The sequence below is a fragment of the Callithrix jacchus genome, chromosome 11 (genome assembly GCF_049354715.1).
Source record: "Callithrix jacchus isolate 240 chromosome 11, calJac240_pri, whole genome shotgun sequence".
Taxonomy (NCBI): domain Eukaryota; kingdom Metazoa; phylum Chordata; class Mammalia; order Primates; family Cebidae; genus Callithrix; species Callithrix jacchus.
The window spans coordinates 23,272,833-23,297,649 of NC_133512.1; the positions used below are offsets into that span (position 1 = coordinate 23,272,833).

General features: G+C 42.0%; 2 protein-coding genes across 5 annotated transcripts in view; both read left to right on the forward strand.

Moving 5' to 3' along the window:
- LOC100391515 (ankyrin repeat domain-containing protein 18B) overlaps nt 1–24,817 on the forward strand; it is a 123,272-nt gene that overhangs the window by 14,443 nt on the left and 84,012 nt on the right. For 3 of the 4 annotated variants that reach the window (XM_035253463.3, XM_078342468.1, XM_078342471.1), the window contains exons 1-6: nt 9,459–9,953; nt 12,100–12,214; nt 12,377–12,550; nt 17,051–17,157; nt 18,232–18,369; nt 18,636–18,703. In XM_035253463.3, coding sequence (XP_035109354.3) covers nt 9,745–9,953; nt 12,100–12,214; nt 12,377–12,550; nt 17,051–17,157; nt 18,232–18,369; nt 18,636–18,703 — 811 coding nt within the window. In that variant the 5' untranslated portion in view covers nt 9,459–9,744. Of the gene's footprint in view, nt 1–9,458; nt 9,954–12,099; nt 12,215–12,376; nt 12,551–17,050; nt 17,158–18,231; nt 18,370–18,635; nt 18,704–24,817 lie in introns of those variants that run through there. The other variant, XM_078342470.1, reaches the window with a different exon arrangement.
- LOC118143631 (uncharacterized) lies at nt 146–9,543 on the forward strand. Its single transcript, XM_078342478.1, has one exon. The coding sequence runs from the start codon at nt 9,082–9,084 to the stop codon at nt 9,541–9,543; it is 462 nt and encodes a 153-aa protein (XP_078198604.1). The 5' UTR covers nt 146–9,081.

A 24,817-nucleotide genomic window follows, 5' to 3' on the forward strand; every position in this document is an offset into this window, starting at 1 on the left:
ATCACAGTACTATACTCCAGCCTGGGCGACAGAGTGAGACTCTGTCTCAAAACAACAAACAAAAAAACTAGACATTTTCATAGGTTCATCATGGTATTTCACTATGGTTTGAATTTGCAATTCTCTAATAAGCAATAATGTTGTTGGGAGTGGCCAACGGCTTGCAGAGCAACATGCCCAAGTTTTATTATGACTACTGTGATACATACCTCACCCATGACTCTCCATCTGTGAGAAAGACACACTGCAGTGGTAGGAAACACAAAGAGAATGTGAAAGACTACTATCAGAAATGGATGGAAGAGCAGGCTCAGAGCCTGACTGACAAAACAACGGCTGCATTTCAACAAGGAAAGATACCTCCTACTCCATTCTCTGCTCCTCTCCTGCAGGGGTGATGATACCACCTCCCCCACGTCTTCCATGTCCTTCTCACCCTGGTATGATGCCAGTACCCCATATGGGGGGCCCTCCCATGATGCCAATGATGGGCCCTCTTCCTCCTGGGATGATGCCAGTGGGACCTGCTCCTGGAATGAGGCCACCCATGGGAGGCCATATGCCAATGATGCCTGGGCCCCCAATGATGAGACCTCCTGCCTGTCCCATGATGGTGCCCACTCAGCCTGGAATGACTCGACCACACAGATAAGGATAGAGGGGAGGCCTTATTCTATCAGTTTTATATTACCTGTTTGGCTTCACCAGGAGATCATGCTGCTGTGATGCTGGGTTTTCTAAACAGCATAAGAAAGACTTGCTCCCCTGTCTGATCAAAGAGAATAGTTTTGGAGGGGAGAGGTAGAGCAAAAAGATGCAGTTTTCATTTGTATTGGGAAAGGTGAAAACTGTCAACTCTTTTAGTTAAAAAAAAAAGCAATAATATTGTCATATATGTGTATGTATGTGTGTGTATATTTGTATATATATATACACACACACACACACATATATATATATATATATCTTTTTTTGAGACAGAATCTTGCTCTGTCATCAGGTGCCAGGCTGGAGTGCAGTGGTGCGATCTCGGCTCACTGCAACCGCCGCCTCCCAGGTTCAAGCAGTTCTCCTGCCTCAGCCTCCCAAGTAGCTGGGACTATAGGCGCGCACCACCACACCCAGCTAATTTTTGTGTTTTTTAGTAGAGACGGGGTTTCACCATGTTGGCCAGGATGGTCTCATAATCTGCCCGCCTCGGTCTCCCAAAGTGCTGGGATTACAGGCATGAGCCACCGCACCCGGCTGTCCTTTATATTTTCTTTGATGAAGTGTCAGTTCAAATCTTTTGTCCATTTTTAAAAATTGGACAATTAAAATCAGTTCCAGTCGCTTTTTTTGGGTTGCTTTTTTTATTAATTGAGTTTTGAGAGCTCTCTGCATATTCTGGATCTGAGTACTTTTATCAGATATGTAATTCGCAAATATTTTCTCCCAGTCTTTGGACTGCCTTTTCATTTTCTTAACATTGCCTTTTGAAGAACAGAAGTTATTAATTTTGATGATGTGCAGTGTGTCAGTTTTTTTTTCTTTTACGGATTATGGTTTTGGTGTCATATCTAGGAAATCTTGGCCTAACTCAGTCACATAGATTTTCTGCTATGTTTTCTATGAAAAGTTTTATAGTTTTAGGTTGTATATTTAGGTCCATGATTCATTTTGAGTTATTTTTAGTATATGATACAAGGTATAGGTTGAAGTTTCTTTTTTGTGTCTGTATGGATGTTTGGTTATACCAGCATCATATGTTGAAAGTACTATACTTTCTTCACTAAACTTCTGTATGTTTTTTCCCCTTTCTTTTGTCTTTGGCCTCTTTGCATGGTAAGCTTCCCGTATCCAATAATCTTCTCCTGCTTTGTTACTGTCAAGCACATGATTCCCTTTCATTTTGCCCTGTGCCTTCCTTCTTTGTCCTCAATTCCACCCAGTCCCTGTCTTCTACTCTTGTGCTGACATCAGCAGTTTGATTTCTGCTTTTATTAATATTGTGGCTCTCTCACAAGCTATGGACAACTTCCTTGGGGTTAAAGTGAGTGGTCTGTCTTTATGCTTCCCTTTATTGATCTCCTCTGTTAATTGATGCTGTCAACTGTCCCTTTTCCTTGAAACACGTTTTTGACTTCTGTACTTTCCTGACTCTCTTCCTCCCCAATGATTAGTCTTTCAGTCTCTTTCTTAGGCTTATCTGGTTTCCGCCCCTTAAATGTGGGTGTTCTCAAGATTATATCTATAATCAGTCCTTTTCTTCTTTCTGCAGTCTTCTTCCTTGGAGAGCTCATCCATTCCCAGAGCCTGAAGCCATACATCTGTGGTTCATGCTGACCTCAGTTCCCTGCTCTCTGCCTCTCCTTGTGTTTGGTCCTAGTTTAATTGTCCTGATGTCCTGCAGATCTACAGGGGACCACATCAGTTTCCTGACTTCTTTCTCTGGGAAGAGTCCTACCATTCTCCTCATTGCCCAAGCTCAGGCCACCTTCTTCCCTCCTTGCTTGTCCAACATGCACTGAATCACACTATCACTGTGATTTCACTTATCTGAATGAAATGAGCACATTCTTAGGAAGAAAGACCTATAAAGTTTTTTTCTTCCTCTTTCTGTATTCTTTTGGAGTGGGACTAGGAGAGTGGAGGTGGCAGGTGGTCCATGTGTAGCTTCCTGCCTAAGCTGGAGCAGGGGTCAGGAGGTAGGTTCCTGTAGCTACCAATGCAGAACATGGTCCCAGGAATGTGTCACCCAGATTATACTAAATCATACTGTGGGGCTAGTTCTCACATCTAAGTGGAGTTTTATTTCAACCTGATGTTAAAATTAACTGTGGTTCTGGGTGGTGAGTGTGAGGAAGCTGAAGAAGCTTCTCTTAGTGCCAGCAACATTGAGAAGTATACCATCATTATTTGTGAATTAAGTGTAAGACAGAATTACATCACACTTACTATTACTCCAATGTCTTGGGCAGGTGTTCTGGGGGCTGTGTGGGATGCCTCTGGTTGGGTCAGTAGTCACTCTTCACATCTCCTCTGGGGCAACTAGGACCACTCATCCTCAGGAGTGACCACAGATAGACTGATGAAAAGGCTGCCCTGGCTCTTAGAGGACTTACTGCTGTTCATGTTCACTGTGCTGCACAGACCAGGAATTAATTCCACTTTCTGCCTGCTAGACTCTTGAAATTGGGACAGGCAGGCAGGCGTGCAGCAAAGGAAATGAGAGAAGCCTATTAAGGCCAAGGAGAGTGGAGGCTGAAGGCACAGGGAGTAGACCACAGCCATGCCAGTGAGTATCAGGAAGCTCAGTACTCTGTGGGGAAGCTTGTGTTCAGGTACCAAATGTGGTGGATGCAGGCAGGGGCCTGACAGGTACATTACAGCCTGAAGAACTGAACTGGGGTGAGGCTAGAATTTGGCTCAGCCACTTAGTGTATGTGACTATGGACCATTCCTTTAGCCTCTGGGAGCCTCTGTTTCCCAGTGATGACAGCCTCCCAGGGTGTGGTCAATTCTGTGTGCAACTCTGTGTGGCTAGGCAGAGGTGCCCCTTGATGGCCTGTCCCTTTTATTCCCTTCTAATTGATGTTCTGTGTCTCTTGTCTTCCATGTGAACTTGGTATCACCTAGGATCCATGGCTTTGAGGATGGCTAATGTAAGGATGGTGTCTCAGCTCATTTGTGCTGCTATAACAGAAAACCTGAGATCAGGTGTTTATACAAAATTTTATTTTCCTATAGTTCTGGAGGCGGGGAAATCTAAGATGAAGGCTCTGGCAGGTTCAGTTGTCTGGTGAGGGCTGCTCTCTGCTTCTAAGATGGTGCCCGATGCTATATCCTTTGGAGGGATAGAATGCTATGTCCTCACATGGTGACAGGGACAGAAGGGGAAGAGAGCTGGATGCCGCGTGAAGCCTTTTTAATAAACGCTTTAATCTACTCACGGGGGAGGAGCCCTCATAACCCAGTGACTTCTTAATACCATCACAGTGACCATTAAGTTTCCACAGCTGAATTTTGGAGGGGACATATTCAAACCATAGTAGATGGCAAACATACAGACACTTTCTACAGAAGACCCTAGTTACAGTGTTTGTTGATATGGGGCAGGCTACTCAGGCTCATCACTTAAGTATTTTTAATGTCTTTGCCTGGAGACAGTTGGTTTTGTCAGGTGAACCTTGTGGCTGTCAAACTTGCATGGACCATCCCATGTTAAGATGGCAATTATCATGTTGGGATGGCTCTTTCTTAATTTCCCTCATTCCTTTCTACATTTTTAATTGGACTTCTATTAGGAAGATTTGTCCCCTTCCCTCATTCATTTATTATAATTTATTCAGTTACTTGTATCAATATGGATAATTGCCTGGTGGATAGGGAAACCTCAATGGGAGCTGGGCAGCAGGCAGGAAGGCACTGCCCTCTACACAGAAGAACCCAGCAAGATTTGCAGGAAGGCTAGTTGGTGTGAGATGCTTGTCTGTGTGGAAGCCTGGGAATGGTGACTGGCTCCAGCCTGTCCCTTTGTAAGTGAGAAGGTTGAAGGCTGCACAAGTGAAGGCCAAGGTCCAGGCTATGCCTGGGTCGCTGGAGTTGGGGCAGAACTGGCAGCTGGGGGCTCAGGGGTGGGGTCCAGGCATGGAGTTGGTTTTGAGCACTGAGATCCACATGAGTGACTGTGCTCTGAGGATTGAACACTCCTAGGAAAATATAACTGAGAAGTAGGAAGTAGACTGGCAGGCCATGAGTTTTAGGCTTCAGAAGTAGGGCCGGGCCCCTCAAGGATGGGTCATTTTTATACTAATGCTCATTTTATTAAGCTTTGAAAATGGACAAACCCAGAAGAAAATGCACCATATTTCCACCAGGTGGAAGGGATTTTGGTAAATCTTGAATTGAGACTGAGCATAGGCAGGAAAGAGTTGACAGATGAGGAGGAGAATTCACTTGTGGGAGCAGGAGGAAAAAGGGAAGGAGGAGTCATGACGACTCAATCATGGGCTACCTTGAGTGTCTTGCTGAGGCCCTGGCTTTGTCTCCTGGGCCAAGGGGAGCCATACGAGGTTGTTGAGAATAATATAGTCACAGTGGCATGTGAAGAGGCTGAGAGGAGATGCTGCTGTGGCATCCATCCAGGTGTGAGATGTGCAAGGTCAATGAGATGAGAAAAAAATTGGTAAGAGGCAGGTGAGAATGTCAAGGGAGAGTGTGAGCCATGTCTGCTGGTTGCCTCATACCCAGAGCACAGACATCACACGCATACACACTATGCTCATACCACATGTATATACCTTATGCACATGTACACATCATACACAGGCACACTGCATGCATACCTGCCTACCACACACATGCACATAGCACGCACACACTACATGCACATATGTACCACACATGTTGCATGCACATGTGTACCACACACATGCACCACACACCATACACAAACTGCACACACAATACACATGCCCACATGCACATGCAGGTACACATGCACCAGATACATGCATGTGGCACATACGTACACCTTGCATGCACACACATGTACCCCCACACATACATAGTTCACACATACCTGTATCACACAGTGAACTGCACACGTGACACACACATTTATCACACACACGTAGACACATGCTGCCTTAGTCTATTTGGGTTGGTATAACAAAATATCATAGCTTGGGTGGCTTGTAGACCACAGAAATTTATTTCTCACTGTTCTGGAGGCTGGAAGTCCAAGATCAAGGCACCAGTAGATTCAGTGTCTGGAGAGGCCCTGCTTTCTGATTCATGGATCTCTGTTTTCTTGTGTGTCCTCCCATGGTGGAAGGGATGAGGAAGCTCTTTGAGGCCTGTTTATGGTGATCAGCCATGCATCACAGAGATGAAAGGTTTATGATTTAATTCTCCATGACCTTTAATCACAGGAGAAAGAGAGCTCTCAGACTCTGCAGTTCTCCCAGGTCATGGCTGCACAGGAGGGAGGGAGGGATAGGCCATTCCATCCCATTGTTCCCACTTGCTTTCCGTTCTATTTTTTAATTTCCTCTTCATATATGTGGCATGCATGTGCTGAGGATAAGCGTTCTGGTCCCCATACCCTGTTTTCTAAGGTCGACTTGTAGTCCTCAAAGGGCATCCCATCCCTGCTGGGGCCAACCACCTGGTATCATTCCCTGTGCCTCTGTTACTGCTTAGGGGCATGATGGTTAGGCCTGTAGTTTGTGCACTGAGACCAACCATTCTGCTTTTCCCAGGTTTCTTTTATGCTTCCTCGGAATAGGTGACAGGCTATGGGCCTTTTCTCCCCTCAGTAACGAACACAAAACTTATTTTTCTTCAGCTACAAACACCCAGTCACTCCCATTTAAGCCATATCATGTCATGGTTGACACCCATTGAAGCCCCATCCAGACCTGAGAGGCAAAGCAAAGAACCCAGGTCTCAGCAATGAAGTGGATGCCCAGGCCTGTGTGCTATGGGGCTCTTCCATGGAGCAGGGAGCCATGTCATGGTGTAGCTGTAATATTCACAACTTGAGTTTCAGAAACTAGAGTTTCTGAAACCTCCATCTGATGAGTTTAAGTGAGAAGTTTAATCTTTTTTTTTTCAATAGAGTTGACCTCTATTACACTCTGAGTAGCACTCAGCACTGAGATGTGCATGAAGCTGCCTGAGAGAGAAGCCCACGCATCTGATGTCCTTGCCTCTTTTATAAACAAATTCATAGACACTCTTGGGGTTCTCATTATAGATGGCCAGCCTCTCAGTTTTCAAGGGAATACTCAAACATTACCTTGATGAATTCTTTTTCCTAAAGATTAAATCTGCCTTCAGTTTCCCTAAGAAAAGTCCATCTGTTACTCAGGCTGGAGTGCAGTGGTATGATCGTGGCTCAATATAGCCTTAAACTCCTGGGTTCAAGCTATTCTTCCACCTTAGCCTCCTGAGTAACTGGGACTTCCGGTACTTGCTATCATGCCTGGTTAAGTTTTAAAAAATGTTTTGTACAGAGAGGTTCCTGCTATCTTTCCCAGGCTGGTTTTGAACTCCTGGCCTCAAGTGATCCTGCTACTTCAGCCTCCTCAGTAACTGGAATTGCAGGTGCGAACACCATTCCCAGTGGAAGTTTAATCTTTTAGTGGGAGAGAGATGCCTACTAAAGGAATTGTGATAAGAATAACATTATCATAGGTTGTTGTAAATAGACAATTTCCACTTAAAAACTCAAGTAACAATGCAAAATAGGACATTACATAATTTAAATCCACAATATAAAAAAATTTTATGTATGTCAGAAACTGTATCCATATTTCCTTCTTTATGAGTACCTGCAACCTGTGAAGTAAGTAACTTCATTCTATTTTTTAAAATTTCTTTTTAAAAAATTTTATTTTACTTTAAAACAAAGTAGGGGATATATGTGCTGAAAATGCAGGTTTGTTACATAGGTATACATGTGCCGTGGTGGTTTGCTTCACCAGTCAACCTGTCATCCAGGTTTTAAGCCCCACATGCATTAGGTATTTGTCCTAATGCTCTCCCTCCCCTTTCCGCCTATGCCCCGACGGCCCGAGTGTGTGATGTTCCTCTCCCTGTGTCCATATGTTCTTATTGTTGAACACCCACTTATGAATGAGATCATGCGGTGTTTTGTTTTCTGTTCCTGTGTTAGTTTGCTTAGGATGATGGTTTCTAGCTTCATCCATGTCCCTGAGAAGGACATGAAATCATTCTTTTTTATGGCTGAGTAGTATTCCATGGTGTATATATGCCACATTTTCTTTATCCAGTCTATCATTGATGGGCATTTGGGTTGGTTCCAAGACTTTGCTATTGTAAATAGTGTTGCAGTAAACATATGTGTGCATATGTTTTTATAGGAGAATGATTTATAATCCTTTGGGTATATACCCAGTAATGGGTCAAATGGTATTTCTAGATCCTTGAGGAATTGCCACACTGTCCTCTACAATGATTGAACTAATTTACACTCCTACCAACTGTGTAAAAAACGGGGTTTCACCATGTTGATTGACCAGGATGGTCTCGATCTCTTGACCTCGTGATCCACCCACCTCAGCCTCCCAAAGAATAGCTCCCTTTTTGTGTGCATGCATGGCATAACAAAACTCAACTCCAGGCCAGGCGCCGCGGCCCACGCCTGTAATCTCAGCACTTTTGGAGGCCGAAGCAGGTGGATCACAAGGTCAGGAGATCCAGACCATCCTGGTCAACATGGTGAAACCCGGTCTCTACTAAAAATATAAAAAATTAGCCGGGCGTGGTGGCACACGCCTGTAATCCCACCTATTCAGGAGGCTGAGGCAGAAGAATCGCTTAAATTTGGGAGGAGGAGGCTGCAGTGAGCTGAGATCGTGCAACTGTATTCCAGCCCGGGCAACAGCGAGACTCCATCTCCAAAAAAAGAAAAAAAGGCCGGGCGCTGTGGCTCAAGTCTGTAATCCCAGCACTTTGGGAGGCGGAGGCGGGTGGATCATGAGGTCAAGAGATCAAGACCATCCTGGTCAACATGGTGAAACACCGTCTCTACTAAAAATACAAAAAATTAGCTGGGCATGGTGGCGCGTGCCTGTAATCCCAGCTACTCAGGAGGCTGAGGCCGGAGAATTGCTTGAGCCCAGAAGGCAGAGGTTGCGGTGAGCCTAGACCGTGCCATTGCACTCCAGCCTGGGTAACAAGAGCAAAACTCCGTCTCAAAAAAAAAAAGAGAAAAAAGAAAAGAAAAACCTCAACTCCATCCCTGCTGACTGCAGAGTGCTCCAGCTGCTCCAGGCTCCAGCAGAGGAGGAGCGGGGCGGGTGGCACCAACGAGGGAGGCCCTCAGGCCTGGTGTGCACACATTTCAGAGGCCACCCAAACCTTACTCCGCCGCTTGGGCTGCCCAAGCTACAGTCGCCCTGTGTGTGCAGGCAGCAGCCACCTGGGAACTCGTGAGCTCGCGGGAGCTCCCAGGCACTCCCAGCATCACAGAACCAGGGCCAGGTGTCCCGGTGGCTGCTACCAAGCTAGGCATTCTGCTAGGTAGGCGGCTGCACCAGGGCGAGAACTGACAATCTGCCGCTCAACCCCATGCTGGGCGACTGCTCTGTGCCCATGCAGTGTCCTGATCTCCGTGTGGTGAAGAAGTGGGGCGGGACGCACGGCCGAAGGGCCTTCAGGCTGGGCGCACTGGCCATCCCGAGGCCGCGCAGGCCATGCCCCTCCAGCCTGCCAGGGCACCCAAGCTGCAGCCGCCTCCAGGCAACCTCCGAGCCCGCGCGTACTCCCAACATCGCAAACAGGGCCAGATGTCCCAGTGGGTGCGGCCAAGAGAAGCGGTCTGCCCGGCGGTGGCGGCTGCTCCAGAGCGGGAACCGGCCTTCAGCCCCATCCCCTGTAGCTGAGGAGGGCCCCTGCCAGCTGCCCCGCGAGCCCGGGAGAATCCGCAAGCCAGCGGCGCCTGCGCCAGAGCTGCCGCTGCCCCCTATCGTCGCGCGGGCTTGGGAGAAGCTTCTGGGGTCCCACGGCGCTGAGCAGTGGGCGCGCGCCTAACGGCTTCACCCGGTTCACTCCGTCTGACAGATCGGAGACTGCCGGTGTCGCTGCTGAAGGCTGTGGTGGACCGGGCTGGATAACAGATTCTGAGCTACATCGCGGGTTTGGGGGTGGATTTGGGGCTGGGTGGGGGTGGAAAGGCCACGAGGAGCCGCAGCGGCTCAGGAGCCGGTGGTGGGCAGCTGAGAAGTCGCCACCATGAGGAAGCTCTTCAGCTTTGGGAGACGCCTGGGCCAGGCGGTCCTGCGCTCCATCAATCACGATGAGTACTCGGGTCCCGGGTACCACATCCAGGACTGGGAACTGCGGAAAATCCACAGGGCGGCCATCAAGGGTGACACCGCGGAGGTGGAGCGCTGCCTGATGCGCAGGAGCCGAGACGTCGACGCCCGCGACAGGAAGGGCAGGTAGAGGGGGCTTAGCTCAGGGTAGGAGGGGGTCCCCAGGCCCGGCTTCCCCACAGCCCCGCAGCCCCGCAGCCCCTGGGGCGGCTCCCTTGGAGCAGCGGAGCCAAACGGAGCCTCAGCTGCTTTCCATCGCTGGCTCCTGAATATTTCATTTAAACCTATGAGTAGGTGTGTTGTGGTACTGACAAGAATGCATAGTTTATGTGTTTAAAGTGGGGAGCTCTATAAATGTTTATTAAGTTAACTTGTTCTGGATCTGAGTTCACGTCCTGGATATCCTTATTAGTTTTCTGTCTCGTTGATCTATCCTAATATTGATGTTGAAGTCTCCCACTGTCATTGTGTGGGAGTCAAGGGAGTCTAAGTCTCTTTATAGGTCTTAGGTATCTGGGTGTTAGGATCGTTAGCTCTTCTTGTTGCACTGATTCTTTTACCACTATATCTTTGTTGCTTTAAAATCTGTTTTATCAGAGGCGAGAATTGCAACTCCTGCTTTTTATTTATTATTGCTCTCCATTTGGTTGGTAAATCTTTCTCCATCCCTTTGTTTTGAGTCTTTGTGTATCCTTGCATGTGAAATGGATCTGGATGTAGCATATTGTTAGGTTTTGGTTGTATCTTTTGATTGGGGAATTTAGTCAACTTAAATTTAGGGTTACTGCCATTTGATGTTAACTGGCTATTTTATCCATTCGTTGATATAAACTCTTCTTTATGTTGATGCTCTTTACTTTTTGGTATATTTTTAGAAAGGCCAATACTGGTTGTTCCTTTCTATGTATAAGGCTTCTTTCAGAAGCTCTTGTAAAGCCGGCCTGGTGGTAATAAAATCTCTGAGTACTTGCTTGTTCATAAAAGATTTTATTTTTCCTTCAGTTGTGAAGCTTAGTTGGCAGGATATGAAATTCTGGGCTGAAAGGATGTTGAATATTGGCCCCCACTCTCTTCTGGCTTGTAGGGTTTCTGGTGAGAGATCTGCTGTAAGTCTGATAGGCTTCCCTTTGTGGGTAACCTGACCTTTCTCTCTGGCTGCCCTTAGTATTTTCTCCTTCATTTCAACCCTGGTGAATCTAACGATTATATGCCTTGGGGTTGCTCTTCTTGAGGAATATCTTTGTGGTGTTCCCTGTATTACCTGGAGTTGAATATTGTCCTTTGCTAGGTTGGGAAAGTTTTTCCGAATAATATCCTCAAGAGTATTTTCCAGCTTGGATTCATTCTCTTTGTGGTATTCAGGTATACCTATAAAACATAAATTAGGTCTTTTCACATAGTCCCATAATCCCATATCTCTTGGGACTATGCACAAGTTTTAAGAGCTGAAATGATCAAGCAGAAGAAAGGATATCAGAGCTTGAAGACCAACTTAATGAAATAAAATGAGAAGACAAGAATAGAGGAAAAAGGATAAAAAGGAATGAGCAAAGAAATACTTTGCATAGTATTTCTCCAAGAAATACTTTGCATAGATTCTTATTTAAGCATCACAATGGTGTCCTATGAGCTAGCTGCTATTGTCATCTTTATTTTATTTTTATTTTTACTTATTTATTTATTTTGAGACAGAATCTTGCTCTGTGGCCAGGCTGGAGTGCAATGGTGCAATCTCGGCTCACTGCAACCTCTGCCTCCCAGGTTCAAGCAATTCTTCTGCCTCAGCCTCCCAAGTAGCTGGGACTACAGGCGTATGCCACCATGCACAGCTAATTTTTACATTTTAGTAGAGCCGGGTTTCACCATGTTGACCAGGATGGTCTCAATCTCTTGACCTCGTGATCTGCCCACCTTGGCCTCCCAAAGTGCTGGGATTACAAGCGTGAGCCACCATACCTGGCCTATTTTATTAATGAGGAAATTGAGGTACAGAAAGGCTAAGCAATAGCTGGTAAGTGACAGAATTCAAAGTAGAACTCAAGCCCTAGTTGAACTGAATCCAAAGGCCAAGCTCATTCTATCCAAATAGGCTGCTGTTTCATCAAGGTGCTGAGCAATAAGGGCTAATAAATACTGTCCTTTCTTCAAAAGAAGATTGTTTGTTTTGAAGGCAGAGGAGTAACATGCTATTCAATGTTTACAATGACATGAATCATTGTAGGTTTTGAGATATTGCACTACAGTTTCCTGAAAACTCTTCTCACTCTCACAGGACTCCTCTGCATTTGGCCTGTGCACATGGCCGTGTGGAAGTGGTCACTCTGTTGGTGAGCAGAAACTGCCGGATTGACATCGATGACAGACTAAACAGGACCCCTTTAATGAAGGTATATAGTAGTCAACTCTTTCAGCATGGAATGGATTTGATTTAAAAAGATGTAAATAAAATGAATTTATCTCATTTACATATTACTAGTGGGTGAAACCTGTGGAATATGTATTTTGAATTCTTAGAATTTACAGTCTAATTTTTTATCTAACACTGATAGGCTGTGCATGGTCAGGAGGAGGCTTGTTCCATTATTCTGCTGGAACATGGTGCCAATCCAAACATTCAAGATGTCTTCGGCAACACTGCTCTTCATTATGCTGTATATAATAGCGTGACTTCACTGGCAGAAAAACTGCTCTCCTACCACGCAAATACTGAAGCAATAAACAAGGTACAGAATAATCAACTTTCTTTTCAAAATAATTGTTTTAATATTGACATAGGTAAGGGTCAATTCTTCATGTTTGGAAGCTCAAGCATTCTTTGAGTGAAAATATTTTGAGTCTACGTCCATACCACCCTGAACGCGCCCGATCTCGTCTGATCTCGGAAGCTAAGCAGGGTCAGGCCTGGTTAGTACTTGGATGGGAAAATATTTTGAAATTACTTAATTGTCTAAGATTTTACTTGAAATATTGATACTTTTAAAGAAGCATTAGAGATACAACTTTTTTAGTGCACTTATGGGAAATCTTTGTGAATTTGTTCAAGGTAAACCTTTTTCTTTTCCAAAATTTGTTTCCTACCCCAGGGTTGTTTTTTCTAATTAGTGTTAAAAAACACAGGAAAAAAAAATCTACCCTGGAAATAGGTTTTATCTTAACACTCAAATTAAACTAAAGCAGCTTACAATAAATGGAAATCTTGTTGCTGATGACAATTTTCTTTAAAACACTGATGTATCTTTCAGTGGCAAGGCTTAAGAGGGAAAAATGGGAAGGGAAAAGGAGAGCAATCAGATAATTGCTCTCGTGGAAATTAGGTAATGAGAGAAAAATGCAAAGAAGAGGTTATATTTTTTAGTTGGTTGTTTTTCCAGCTTATGTACTGAAACAAAGTGCTCTTCAGCTTTGGGGTAATCACTTTTGGTTTGGTAAAGAAGGTGATTGAAACTTGCCTAAAGATCAATTTTTAGAAGACTCTGAGGAAACCAGATTGGTAGTGAACAGGGGGTGAGAAAGTGAGAAACACTTGAGCAAAGGGTAAAACATGTTGGTAACTGACTTCCTACCCATCGTGGCAGAAACAGCCCCCTAGATAAGAATCTAAAGTCTCCTCTCAAATCTAGACCATCTTGGTGGTAAGGTGGGAGATAAGGAGCTTATAAATAGCAAAATCAAGTGGGATTTTGAGTTTACTTCTCCGTCTTCTACCCATTCCCAGGAAAATTAACTGGAGTTTTAATAAATTACTCTTACTCTTTTCTCTTTTTTTCCACATCCCAAACCGATAAAGGGTATTAGCAGTGTGGGTGAGTGAGGCAACTGAAGTGATTGTCTGCTGCACTAATTCTCAGCTAGAATTGTACATTACAGAAACCTGGGGAAATTTTTTAAAGAATCTGCAAGTGTAGGCTTTCCCTTGAAGATTTTGAGGTAATAGATCTAATAAGTCCTGAACATGTATGGTTAAAAATATTTTTTGAAGCCATGCACAATGGTATATTCCCCATCCCAGTTACTTCAGAGGCTGAGGTAAGAGGATTGCTTGATGCTAGGATTTTGAGTCCAACATGAGCAACATAGTGAGATTATTCTCTTTAATAACAACAGCAAAAAAAAAAAAAATACCTCTAGGTTTGAATACACTCATGATTAAGAAGCACAGAATAGAGGAGTGTAATATGTAAGTTCCCACATCTGAAAAACATAAGAAATCTCTAAAAGAGTTGGCATTTGATAAGCACTACTTCCTCCAAATTCTCCTTTCTAATAATATTAGCCTGACTTATCTGTCTGTGACTGGGAAGTGAAAGGAAATATTATTGGTAATATCTCTTAGCTTACAGAATAACACCTTTTCCTTCTCACCATGAATCATTCACTACTATTCAGAGAGTCTTTAGAAATTTGCTTGTAGGTAACCTTTCAATAAGTAGTGGCTGACCCTTTCATGATTTCATGTTCCTTTGTCAACATTTAGGTGATTATGTGTCAACAAATGTTCATTACAAGTGAGGTTTTTTCAATTAGATTAGTAGCAAATAGTGAACCTTTTTTTTTTTCAGTTGAAGTTATATTGTGGGCTATCTCGGTATGTCTGTTATGTTTATAGAGCTTTGGCATAATCAATATGACCATTTTAAACACTGAAATCCATGAAGTCAGTGAGAATACAGTAGGAATTCTTTTAAATAATTTAGTTTCAGCAGTCCTATGAACCGCTTATCTATTTGGTTAACAATCTGGGAAAATGATATATAAAGAGATTGTAAATGAATACATGTTGGGAAAATTCTCAAGATGGGTATTAGGAGTCTTAAGAGCAATTTTTATTATATAGATAGATACATATATACATAGCAGGGCCTGAGTTTTTTTGTAAAACATATGACACTAGAGAAAGAAAAAGTTACACAAGCAAATACTTGGTTTATACACAACTATTTAGTAACACATTTGTACCAAATATAAAAACACAAGGGCTATAGTCTAAATGTGGCACATCGATTTTTTTTTTGGACTCCTTAAATTGGGTCAACAGTTAGGAGACTCATGCAGAAATCTGGACTTCAGGCTTGTCTTAAGAGTCAAATCTGGTGTCCCTTGAGACTCATCACTGTTTGGCCTGCTGTGTGGAGGCTGCCCCTGTATAGGAGGGGCACATTCTCTGGTTTGCTACTGTGCCCACCTAAGTACTTCACTTACTTAGGTAACCTCCTTTGTCCTTAGAAGTATTTGAGTTTACAACTTCTATTTTATAGTATATTTTCATAAAGATTTCAAGGTTTTCAAGACAGCGTATATTGGTTTATAATATATAATTTATAGTTTATATAAATCCCTCAATTATGGTGTTGAATTTTAGAATTCAGAAGTTTTTTTTAAACTATTTTTCTTTATATATACCACAAATAGGCATCTGCTCATAAGAATGTCTAAAAGACATTTTAGATTATTCCTGGTGGGAGTTGGATAGTTTATGAATATTGCAGACATTTTATCTTTCTTTTCAACAATGTCCCTTAAAATCACACACTGGGGTCTGTTGGCGGGGACTAGCGGAGGGACAGCAGGGGTCAGGGAGGTCGGGGAGGGATAACATGGGGAGAAATGACAGAGATATAGGTGACGGGGGGATGGAGGCAGCAAACCACATTGCCATGTGTTTACCTGTGCAACAATCCTGCATGATCTGCACATGTACCCCAAAACCTAAAGTACAATAAAAAAATGCAGGTGAATTATTGGCTTTTTTTATGCCAGAAATAAGCCATATACATCAGTATTAGAACTTTTATTGATGAGCCATTGTATCTTTATTTCTGATTTATATTTTGCCTAAAGTAAAAACATAATGTTAAACAACAATTTAAATGAAAACCAATACAAATGGATTTAAAAAGTAAAGTTGCATTAGGGTTCCAGAATTGCCATTATAATTAGGAATACAATTTCTTACAGAGCTATCCTTTTTAACATTTATTTTCAGTTTTTTTTTTTTTTTTTTGAGATGGAATTTTGCTCTTGTTGCCCAGGCTGGAGTGCAATGGCATGATCTTGGCTCACTGTAACCATTACCTCCCAGGTTTAAGTGATTCTCCTGCCTCGGCCTCTGAAGTAGCTGGGACTACAGGCATGTGCCATTACATCCAACTGATTTTTGTATTTTTAGTAGAGATGAGGTTTCACCATGTTGTCCAGCTGGTCTCTAACTCCTGACCTCAGGTGATCCATCTGCCTTGGCCTCCCAAAGTCCTGGGATTCCAGGTATGAGCCACTGCACCTGGCCTTATTTTCAAAAAATTTTAACTTGCCTCTCTTATACAGAACATACTGAACTTTTTGTCAGTTAAGATAAAAAGCTATCCTCTTGTATTAGGAGAAAACCCCTGAACTATTTAATAATAAGGAAAATAAGTGCATTTGAAGCCAATCTCTTTTCATTCAGAGCTTATTTTCTTAGTGATCCATTCAGGTCTGGAGAACCTGACTTTGGCATCTGGGATCTTGACACCATTGGTAGGAGTGAATCAAGCAAGTTTGTGCCACTCAGAGGAAAGTCAACCTGTTTGGGGACACTCTGGCAACTGTATCCCTGAAACTCTAGTTCCTAAAATGTTAACGTTTGCCACAAAAAGTATTGTCAAATTGGGATTAGGCAAAGCTCAGGAGGTTTCTTGACTGTTGGACATACAGTGCAGCTTTGTGACACTTCTCAAATGCAGACGGTCATGGAATCTTTCTGTTGGGGTACAGTACTTCTGGTAAAACAAATATTCTTTGGAATATAGTTTAAGAACCACTGCTCTAGAGATAATGATTTTTATTATTAATTTATTTTTAAAACTTAAAGCATTTGTTACTATGTCTTAGGTTTTAGGGTTATAGAGAAAAAGGATATAGCCCTTGCCCTCAAGAAGCTCTTTGGTTTCAGTGGGAAGTAATGAAATAATTACAATATACTGTGCTAAATGCTGTGTTGAAGCAATGATTTATGGGACTGGTAAATAAAGTGAGTTTTGGAGATGACCACAATGTGGGGAGACAGCAGAGGTGTTTGCAAGGCAGTGTGTGGGAAAGCACAGAGGAGGGAGAACGAAGGGACTGCTTTGCATTTACTTAACTGTCTATATTGTATGTTTAAGTTTATAGCATCTTAGAGAAGATTTTTAGTTCAGTTGAGAAATATGTAATTTTGTGAATTATAAATTGTTTTTGCTTTCTTACAGGAGGGAAACACACCACTTTTACTTGCTGTAATTTGCAAGAGACAGAAAATGGTGAAGTTTTTAGTTAAGAACCAGGCAAATGTACATGCCGTTGACAATTTCAATAGGTACAGTAGTTATTTAAAAAAAATAATGAAATAAAAACTGAGTGTTCTAGAGTATTAGTCACGCAAGTGAGAAATATTAATAAAAAGATTAACTTGCCGCCGGGCGCGGTGGCTCAAGCCTGTAATCCCAGCACTTTGGGAGGCCAAGGCGGGTGGATCACGAGGTCAAGAGATCGAGACCATCCTGGTCAACATGGTGTAACCCCCCCGTCTCTATTAAAAAATACAAAAATCAGCTGGGCACGGTGGCATGTGCCTGTAATCCCAGCTACTCAGGAGGCTGAGGCAGGAGAATTGCCTGAACCCAGGAGGCGGAGGTTGCAGTGAGCGGAGATCGTGCCATTGCACTCCAGCCTGGCTACCAAGAGCGAAACTCTGTCTCAAAAAAAAAGAAAAAAAGATTAACCTGCAATTGTCGGCATACAGTGAAAAATAACACAAATAATCAGGTAGAAAAGCAATTATTTGGACTGAACAACATAAAAAACAGTATATAGTAGGATTCATCTTCTCTTATAGACTCTTACCTTTAATCTAATGTTTTTTGTCCTATAATCTTATATTAGCTAAAGCAGTTTTGTATTTTATTAATTTTATAAAGTGCAGACTTTGACTTTCAGTTTACATCTACTACTATTACGAGTATTATTACCACCATTATCGTTGTTTTCAGCCTGCAGATGGCTCTTCTCTGACCCCTTGCTGACTTGAATTATAGTATATCAGACTAGCAAAGCAATGGGAAAATCTTCATCTAAATCTTTGCCTACTTTAGATAAGTGACCTCAGCATCATTTCTTGGCCATCAAAGGACTGTAAGTTAGCAACTTGTATTATGTCATACCCCAGTGGGACAAGAGGCTTCCTCGTTGTCCCTGCCTTTAAGCCTTGGTGGTAGTTTACAAAGATGAACACTTGAGCACCTAAGATACTGATAGACATAAGCTAGAGCATGTAAACTGTGATTGTGTCTACACTGACAGGCAAGAGAGTAAATTGGTAAAGTGTATCAAATTTGCTGATTAAATATCTTTATTAAATTTATTGAGTGGAGTTATTTCTTTCTTATTTTAGAACAGCCCTCATGCTTGCTTCATATCATGACTTTCCAAGTATAGTCAGCCTTCTCCTTAAAGAAAATGTTAGTATCTTTTCTCAAGATATGTTTGGACAAACAGCAGAAGATTATGCTGTTTATTGTGGTTTGTTAAGGTAAGTGCTTGTATTAAAATACCAGTTAATACTAAATTAAGGTTTAACTGAGCGATGCTTGTCTCATAGAAAGAGTACTTCATGTTTTTCTTCTTTGATTAGAGGCCTAATAAGTTTACAGAGCTTCAAATGTTAAAGTGTGTGGGACATTAGAGTTCTAATATTAGCTCTGATAATGTCTGAAATGCTTTAAGAATTTAATATGTTTGGTGAGTATTTTTCATGTTACTATTAAAATAGTAATTTATTTCATTCATTATGCATAGGATTCAACAACAAATTTTGGAACATAAGAATAAGATATTTAAACATCATCTTCATAATGACAATCAAGGTAAGACTTCTTGATAGTAAATTTCTCATTTCTCTGTGTGGTCTTACTGATTTTAAAAAGTAACATTACAGGCTAGGTGCAGTGGCTCATGCCTATAATTCTAGCACTTTGGAAGGCCGAGACTGGTGGATCACCTGAGGTCAGGAGTTTGAAACTAGCATGGCTAACATGATGAAACCCTGTGGCTACTAAAAATACAAAAATTAGCTGGGTGTGTGGTGAGTACCTGTAATCATAGCTAGTAGGGAGGCTGAGGCAGGAGAATCACTTGATCCCAGAAAGTGGAAGTTTCTTGCACCACTGCACTCCAGCCTGGATGAAAGAGTGAGACTCTGTCTCCAAAAAATAAAAAATAAGAAAAAATAAAGTAAGATTGCATACTTTAAGAGCAGTTTAAACATATATATATATATGTTTATATATATATATATATATATAGAGAGAGAGAGAGATACATAAATTAATTTTAAAAATTTAATTTCTTTAAAATTGAGTGGCTTAAGAAGTTAGTTGTAGCTAACTCATAATCTCAAACAGTATTGTCTTTTTTTAAAATTTTTTATTGGATTTTAGGTTTTGGGGTACATGAGCAGAGCATGCAAGACAGTTGCGTAGGAACACACATGGCAGTGTGCTTTTCTTTCCTTCTCCCCTTCACCCACATTTGGCATTTCTCCCCAGGCTATCCCTCCCCACCTCCCCCTCCCACTGGTCCTCCCCTTTTCCCCCCAATAGACCCCAGTGTTTAGTACTCCCCTTTCTGTGTCCATGTGTTCTCATTTTTCATCACCCGCCTATGAGTGAGAATATGCGGTGTTTCATTTTCTGTTCTTGTGTCAGTTTGCTGAGGATGATGTTCTCCAGATTCATCCATGTCCCTAGAAACGACACAAACTCATCATTTCTGATTGCTGCCTAATATTCCATGGTGTATATGTGCCACATTGTTCCAATCCAGTCTATTTTCAATGGGCATTTGGGTTGATTCCAGGTCTTTGCTCTTGTAAACAGTGCTGCAATGAACATTCGTGTACATGTGTCCTTATAGTAGAACGATTTATAGTCTTTTGGATATATACCCAGTAATGGGATTGCTGGGTCAAATGGAATTTCTATTTCTAAGGCCTTGAGGAATCGCCACACTGTCTTCCACAATGGTTGAACTAATTTACACTCCCACCAACAGTGTAAAAGTGTTCCTTTTTCTCCACATCCTCTCCAGCATCTGTTGTTTCCAGACTTTTTGATGATCGCCATTCTAACTGGCATGAGATGGTATCTCAATGTGGTTTTGATTTGCATCTCTCTGATGACCAGTGACGATGAGCATTTTTTCATATGATTGTTGGCCTCATATATGTCTTCTTTCGTAAAGTGTCTGTTCATATCCTTTGCCCACTTTTGAATGGGCTTGTTTGTTTTTTTCCTGTAAATCCATTTGAGTTCTTTGTAAATTCTGGATATCAGCCCTTTGTCAGATGGGTAAACTGCAAAAATTTTTTCCCATTCTGTTGGTTGCCGATCCACTCTAGTGACTGTTTCTTTTGCCGTGCAGCAGCTGTGGAGTTTGATTAGGTCCCATTTGTCTATTTTGGCTTTTGTTGCCAATGCTTTTGGTGTTTTGTTCATGAAGTCCTTGCCTACTCCTATGTCCTGGATAGTTTTGCCTAGATTTCCTTCTAGGGTTTTTATGGTGCCAGGTCTTATGTTTAAGTCTTTAATCCATCTGGAGTTAATTTTATTGTAAGGTGTCAGGAAGGGGTCCAGTTTCTGCTTTCTGCACATGGCTAGCCAGTTTTCCCAACACCATTTGTTAAATAGGGAATCCTTTCCCCCTTGCTTGTTTTTGTCAGGTTTATCAAAGATTGTATAGTTGTAGATATGTTGTGTTGCCTCTGTTGCCTCTGTTTTGTTCCATTGGTCTATATCTCTGTTTTGGTACCAGTACCATGCTGTTTTGATTACTGTAGCCTTGTAGTATAGTTTGAAATCCAGTAGTGTGATGCCCCCCGCTGTGTTCTTTTTGCTTAGAATTGACTTGGCTATGCGGGTTCCATATGAAGTTCATGGTGGTTTTTTCCAGTTCTGTGAAGAAAGTCAATGGTAGCTTGATGGGGATAGCGTTGATTCTGTAAATTACTTTGGGCAGTATAGCCATTTTCACGATATTAATTCTTCCTAACCATGAACATGGAATGTTTCTCCATCTGTTTGTGTCCTCTCTGATTTCATTGAGCAGTGGTTTGTAGTTCTCCTTGAAGAGGTCCCTTATGTTCCTTGTGAGTTGTATTCCAAGGTATTTTATTCTTTTTGTAGCAATTGTGAATGGCAGTTCATTCTTGATTTGGCTTTCTTTAAGTCTGTTATTGGTGTAGACGAATGCTTGTGATTTTTGCACATTGATTTTATATCCTGAGACTTTGCTGAAGTTGCTTATCAGTTTCAGGAGTTTTTGGGCTGAGGCGATGGGGTCTTCTAGGTATACTATCATGTCGTCTGCAAATAGAGACAATTTGGCTTCCACCTTTCCTATTTGAATACCCTTTATTTCTTTTTCTTGCCTGATTGCTCTGGCTAGAACTTCCAGAAGTATATTGAATAGGAGTGGTGAAAGAGGGCATCCTTGTCTAGTGCCAGATTTCAAAGGGAATGCTTCCAGTTTTTGCCCATTCAGTATGATATTGGCTGTTGGTTTGTCATAAATAGCTTTTATTACTTTGAGATACGTTCTATCGATACCGAGTTTATTGAGGGTTTTTAGCATAAAGGGCTGTTGAATTTTGTCAAATGCCTTCTCTGCGTCAATTGAGATAATCATGTGGTTTTTGTTTTTGGTTCTGTTTATGTGGTGAATTACGTTTATCGATTTGCCTATGTTGAACCAGCCTTGCATCCCCGGGATGAATCCTACTTGATCATGGTGAATAAGTTTTTTGATTTGCTGTTGCATTCGGATTGCCAATATTTTATTGAAGATTTTTGCACCTATGTTTATCATGGATATTTGCCTGAAGTTTTCTTTTCTTGTTGGGTCTCTGCCGGGTTTTGGTATCAGGATGATGTTGGTCTCATAAAATGATTGGGAAGGATTCCCTCTTTTTGGATTATTTGGAATAGTTTTAGAAGGAATCGTACCAGCTCTTCATTGTGTGTCTAGTAGAATTCGGCTGTGAACCCATCTGGACCTGGGCTTTTTTTGTGTGGTAGGCTCTTAATTGCTGCCTCGACTTCTGACCTTGTTATTGGTCTATTCATAGTTTCAGCTTCCTCCTGATTTAGGCTCGGGAGGACACAGGAGTCCAGGAATTTGTCCATTTCTTTCAGGTTTACTAGTTTATGTGCATAGAGTTGTTTGTAATATTATCTGATGATGGTTTGAATTTCTGTGGAATCTGTGGTGATTTCCCCTTTATCATTTTTTGTTGCATCTATTTGGTTGTTCTCTCTTTTCTTTTTAATCAATCTGGCTAGTGGTCTGTCTATTTTGTTGATCTTTTCAAAAAACCAGCTCTTGGATTTATTGATTTTTTTGAAGGGTTTTTCATGTCTCAATCTCCTTCAGTTCAGCTCTGATCTTAGTTATTTCTTGTCTTCCGCTGGGTTTTGAGTTTTTTTGATCTTGCTCCTCTAGCTCTTTCAATTTTGACAATAGGGTGTCAATTTTGGATCTCTCCATTCTTCTCATATGGGCACTTATTGCTATATACTTTCCTCTAGAGACTGCTTTAAATGTGTCCCAGAGATTCTGGCATGTTGTGTCTTCGTTCTCATTGGTTTCGAAGAACTTCTTTATTTCTGCCTTCATTTCATTGGTTACCCAGTCAACATTTAAGAGCCAGTTGTTCAGTTTCCATGAAGCTGTGCGGTTCTGGGTTGGTTTCTGAATTGTGAGTTCTAACTTGATTGCACTATGGTCTGAGAGGCTGTTTGTTATGATTTTAGTTGTTTTGCATTTGCTGAGCAGTGCTTTACTTCCAATTATGTGGTCAATTTTAGAGTAGGTGTCATGTGGTGCTGAGAAGCATGTACATTCTGTGGATTTGGGGTGGAAAGTTCTGTAAATGTCTATCAGGTTTGCTTGCTCCAGGTCTGAGTTCAAGCCCTGGATATCCTTGTTGATTTTCTGTCTGGTGGATCTGTCTAATATTGACAGTGGAGTGTTAAAGTCTCCCACTATTATTGTGTGGGAGTCTAAGTCTCTTTGTAAGTCATTAAGAACTTGCCTTATGTATCTGGGTGCTCCTGTATTGGGTCCATATATGTTTAGGATCGTTAGCTCTTCTTGTTGCATCGATCCTTTTACCATTATGTAATGGCCTTCTTTGTCTCTTTTGATCTTTGTTGCTTTAAAGTCTATTTCATCAGAGATGAGAATTGCAACTCCTGCTTTTTTTGGCTCTCCATTTGCTTGGTAAATCTTCCTCCATCCCTTTATTTTGAGCCTTTGTGTATCCTTGCATGTGAGATGGTTTTCCTGGATACAGCACACTGATGGGTTTTGGATTTTTATCCAATTTGCCAGTCTGTGTCTTTTGATTGGTGCATTTTAGTCCATTTACATTTAGGGTTAATATTGTTATGTGTGAATTTGGTACTGCCATTTTGATGCTAAGTGGCTGTTTTGCCTGTTAGTTGTTGTAGATTCTTCATTATGTTGATGCTCTTTAGCAATTAGTGTGATTTTGGAATGGCTGGTACTGGTTGTTCCTTTCTATGTGTAGTGCCTCTTTCAGGAGCTCTTGCAAAGCAGGCCTGGTGGTGACAAAATCTCTGAGTAGTTGCTTGTTCGCAAAGGATTTTATTTTTCCTTCACTTCTGAAGCTCAGTTTCGCTGGATATGAAATTCTGGGTTGAAAGTTCTTTACTTTAAGGATGTTGAATATTGGCCCCCACTCTCTTCTGGCTTGTAGTGTTTCTGCCGAGACATCTGCTGTGAGTCTGATGGGCTTCCCTTTGTGGGTAACTCGACCTTTCTCTCTGGCTGCCCTTAGTATTTTCTCCTTTATTTCAACCTTGTTGAATCTGACGATTATGTGCCTTGGGGTTGCTCTTCCTGCAGAATATCTTTGTGGTGTTCTCTGTATTACCTGCATTTGAGTGTTGGCCTGTCTTGCTAGGTGGGGGAAGTTTTCCTGGATGATGTCCTGAAGAGTATTTTCCAACTTGGATTCATTCTCTTCGTCCCCTTCTGGTACACCTGTCAAACGTAGGTTAGGTCTTTTCACATAGTCCCACATTTCTTGGAGACTTTGTTCATTCCTTTGCGCTTTTTTCTCTAATCTTGGTTTCTCGTAAAATTTCATTGAGTTCGTCTTCGACTTCAGATAGTCTTTCTTCTGCTTGGTCAATTCGGCTATTGAAACTTGTGTTTGCTTCGCAAAGTTCTCGTATTGTGTTTTTCAGCTCCTTTAATTCATTCATATTCCTCTCTAAGGTATCCATTCTTGTTATCATTTCCTCATATCTTTTTTCAAGGTTCTTAGTTTCTTTGCATTGATTTAATACATGTTCTTTTAGCTCACAAAAGTTTCTCATTATCCATCTTCTGAAGTCTAATTCCGTCATTACGTCACAGTCATTCTCCGTCCAGCTTTGTTCCCTTGCTGGTGAGGAGTTTTGGTCCTTTCTAGGAGGCGAGGTGTTCTGATTTTGGGTGTTTTCCTCCTTTTTGCGCTGGTTTCTTCCCATCTTTGTGGATTTATTCACTTGTCGTCTGCGTAGTTGCTGACTTTTCGATTGGGTCTCTTAGTGGAAACCCAGATTGTTGGTGATGAAGTATTTCTGTTACTTGGTTTTCCTTCTACCAGTCTAGCCCCTTCACTGTACGACGGCTGAGGTCCACTCCAGGCCCTGCTTGTCTGGGGTACACCTATAGCAGCTGCGGAACAGTGAGGGATGCTACCAGTTTCTTTTTCTGCTATCTTCGTCCGTGGATGATGCCTGCCAAATGTCAGTCTTTTGGCTCTAGAGGGGTCAGGGAGCTGCTTGAGGAGACAGTCTGTACTTTATAGGAGCTCAATTGCTGAGCTGTGAGCTCTGTTGTTCATTCAGGGCTGTTAGGCTGCTATGTTTGATTCTGCTGCAGCAGAGGTTATTAAAAAACCCCTTTTTTTC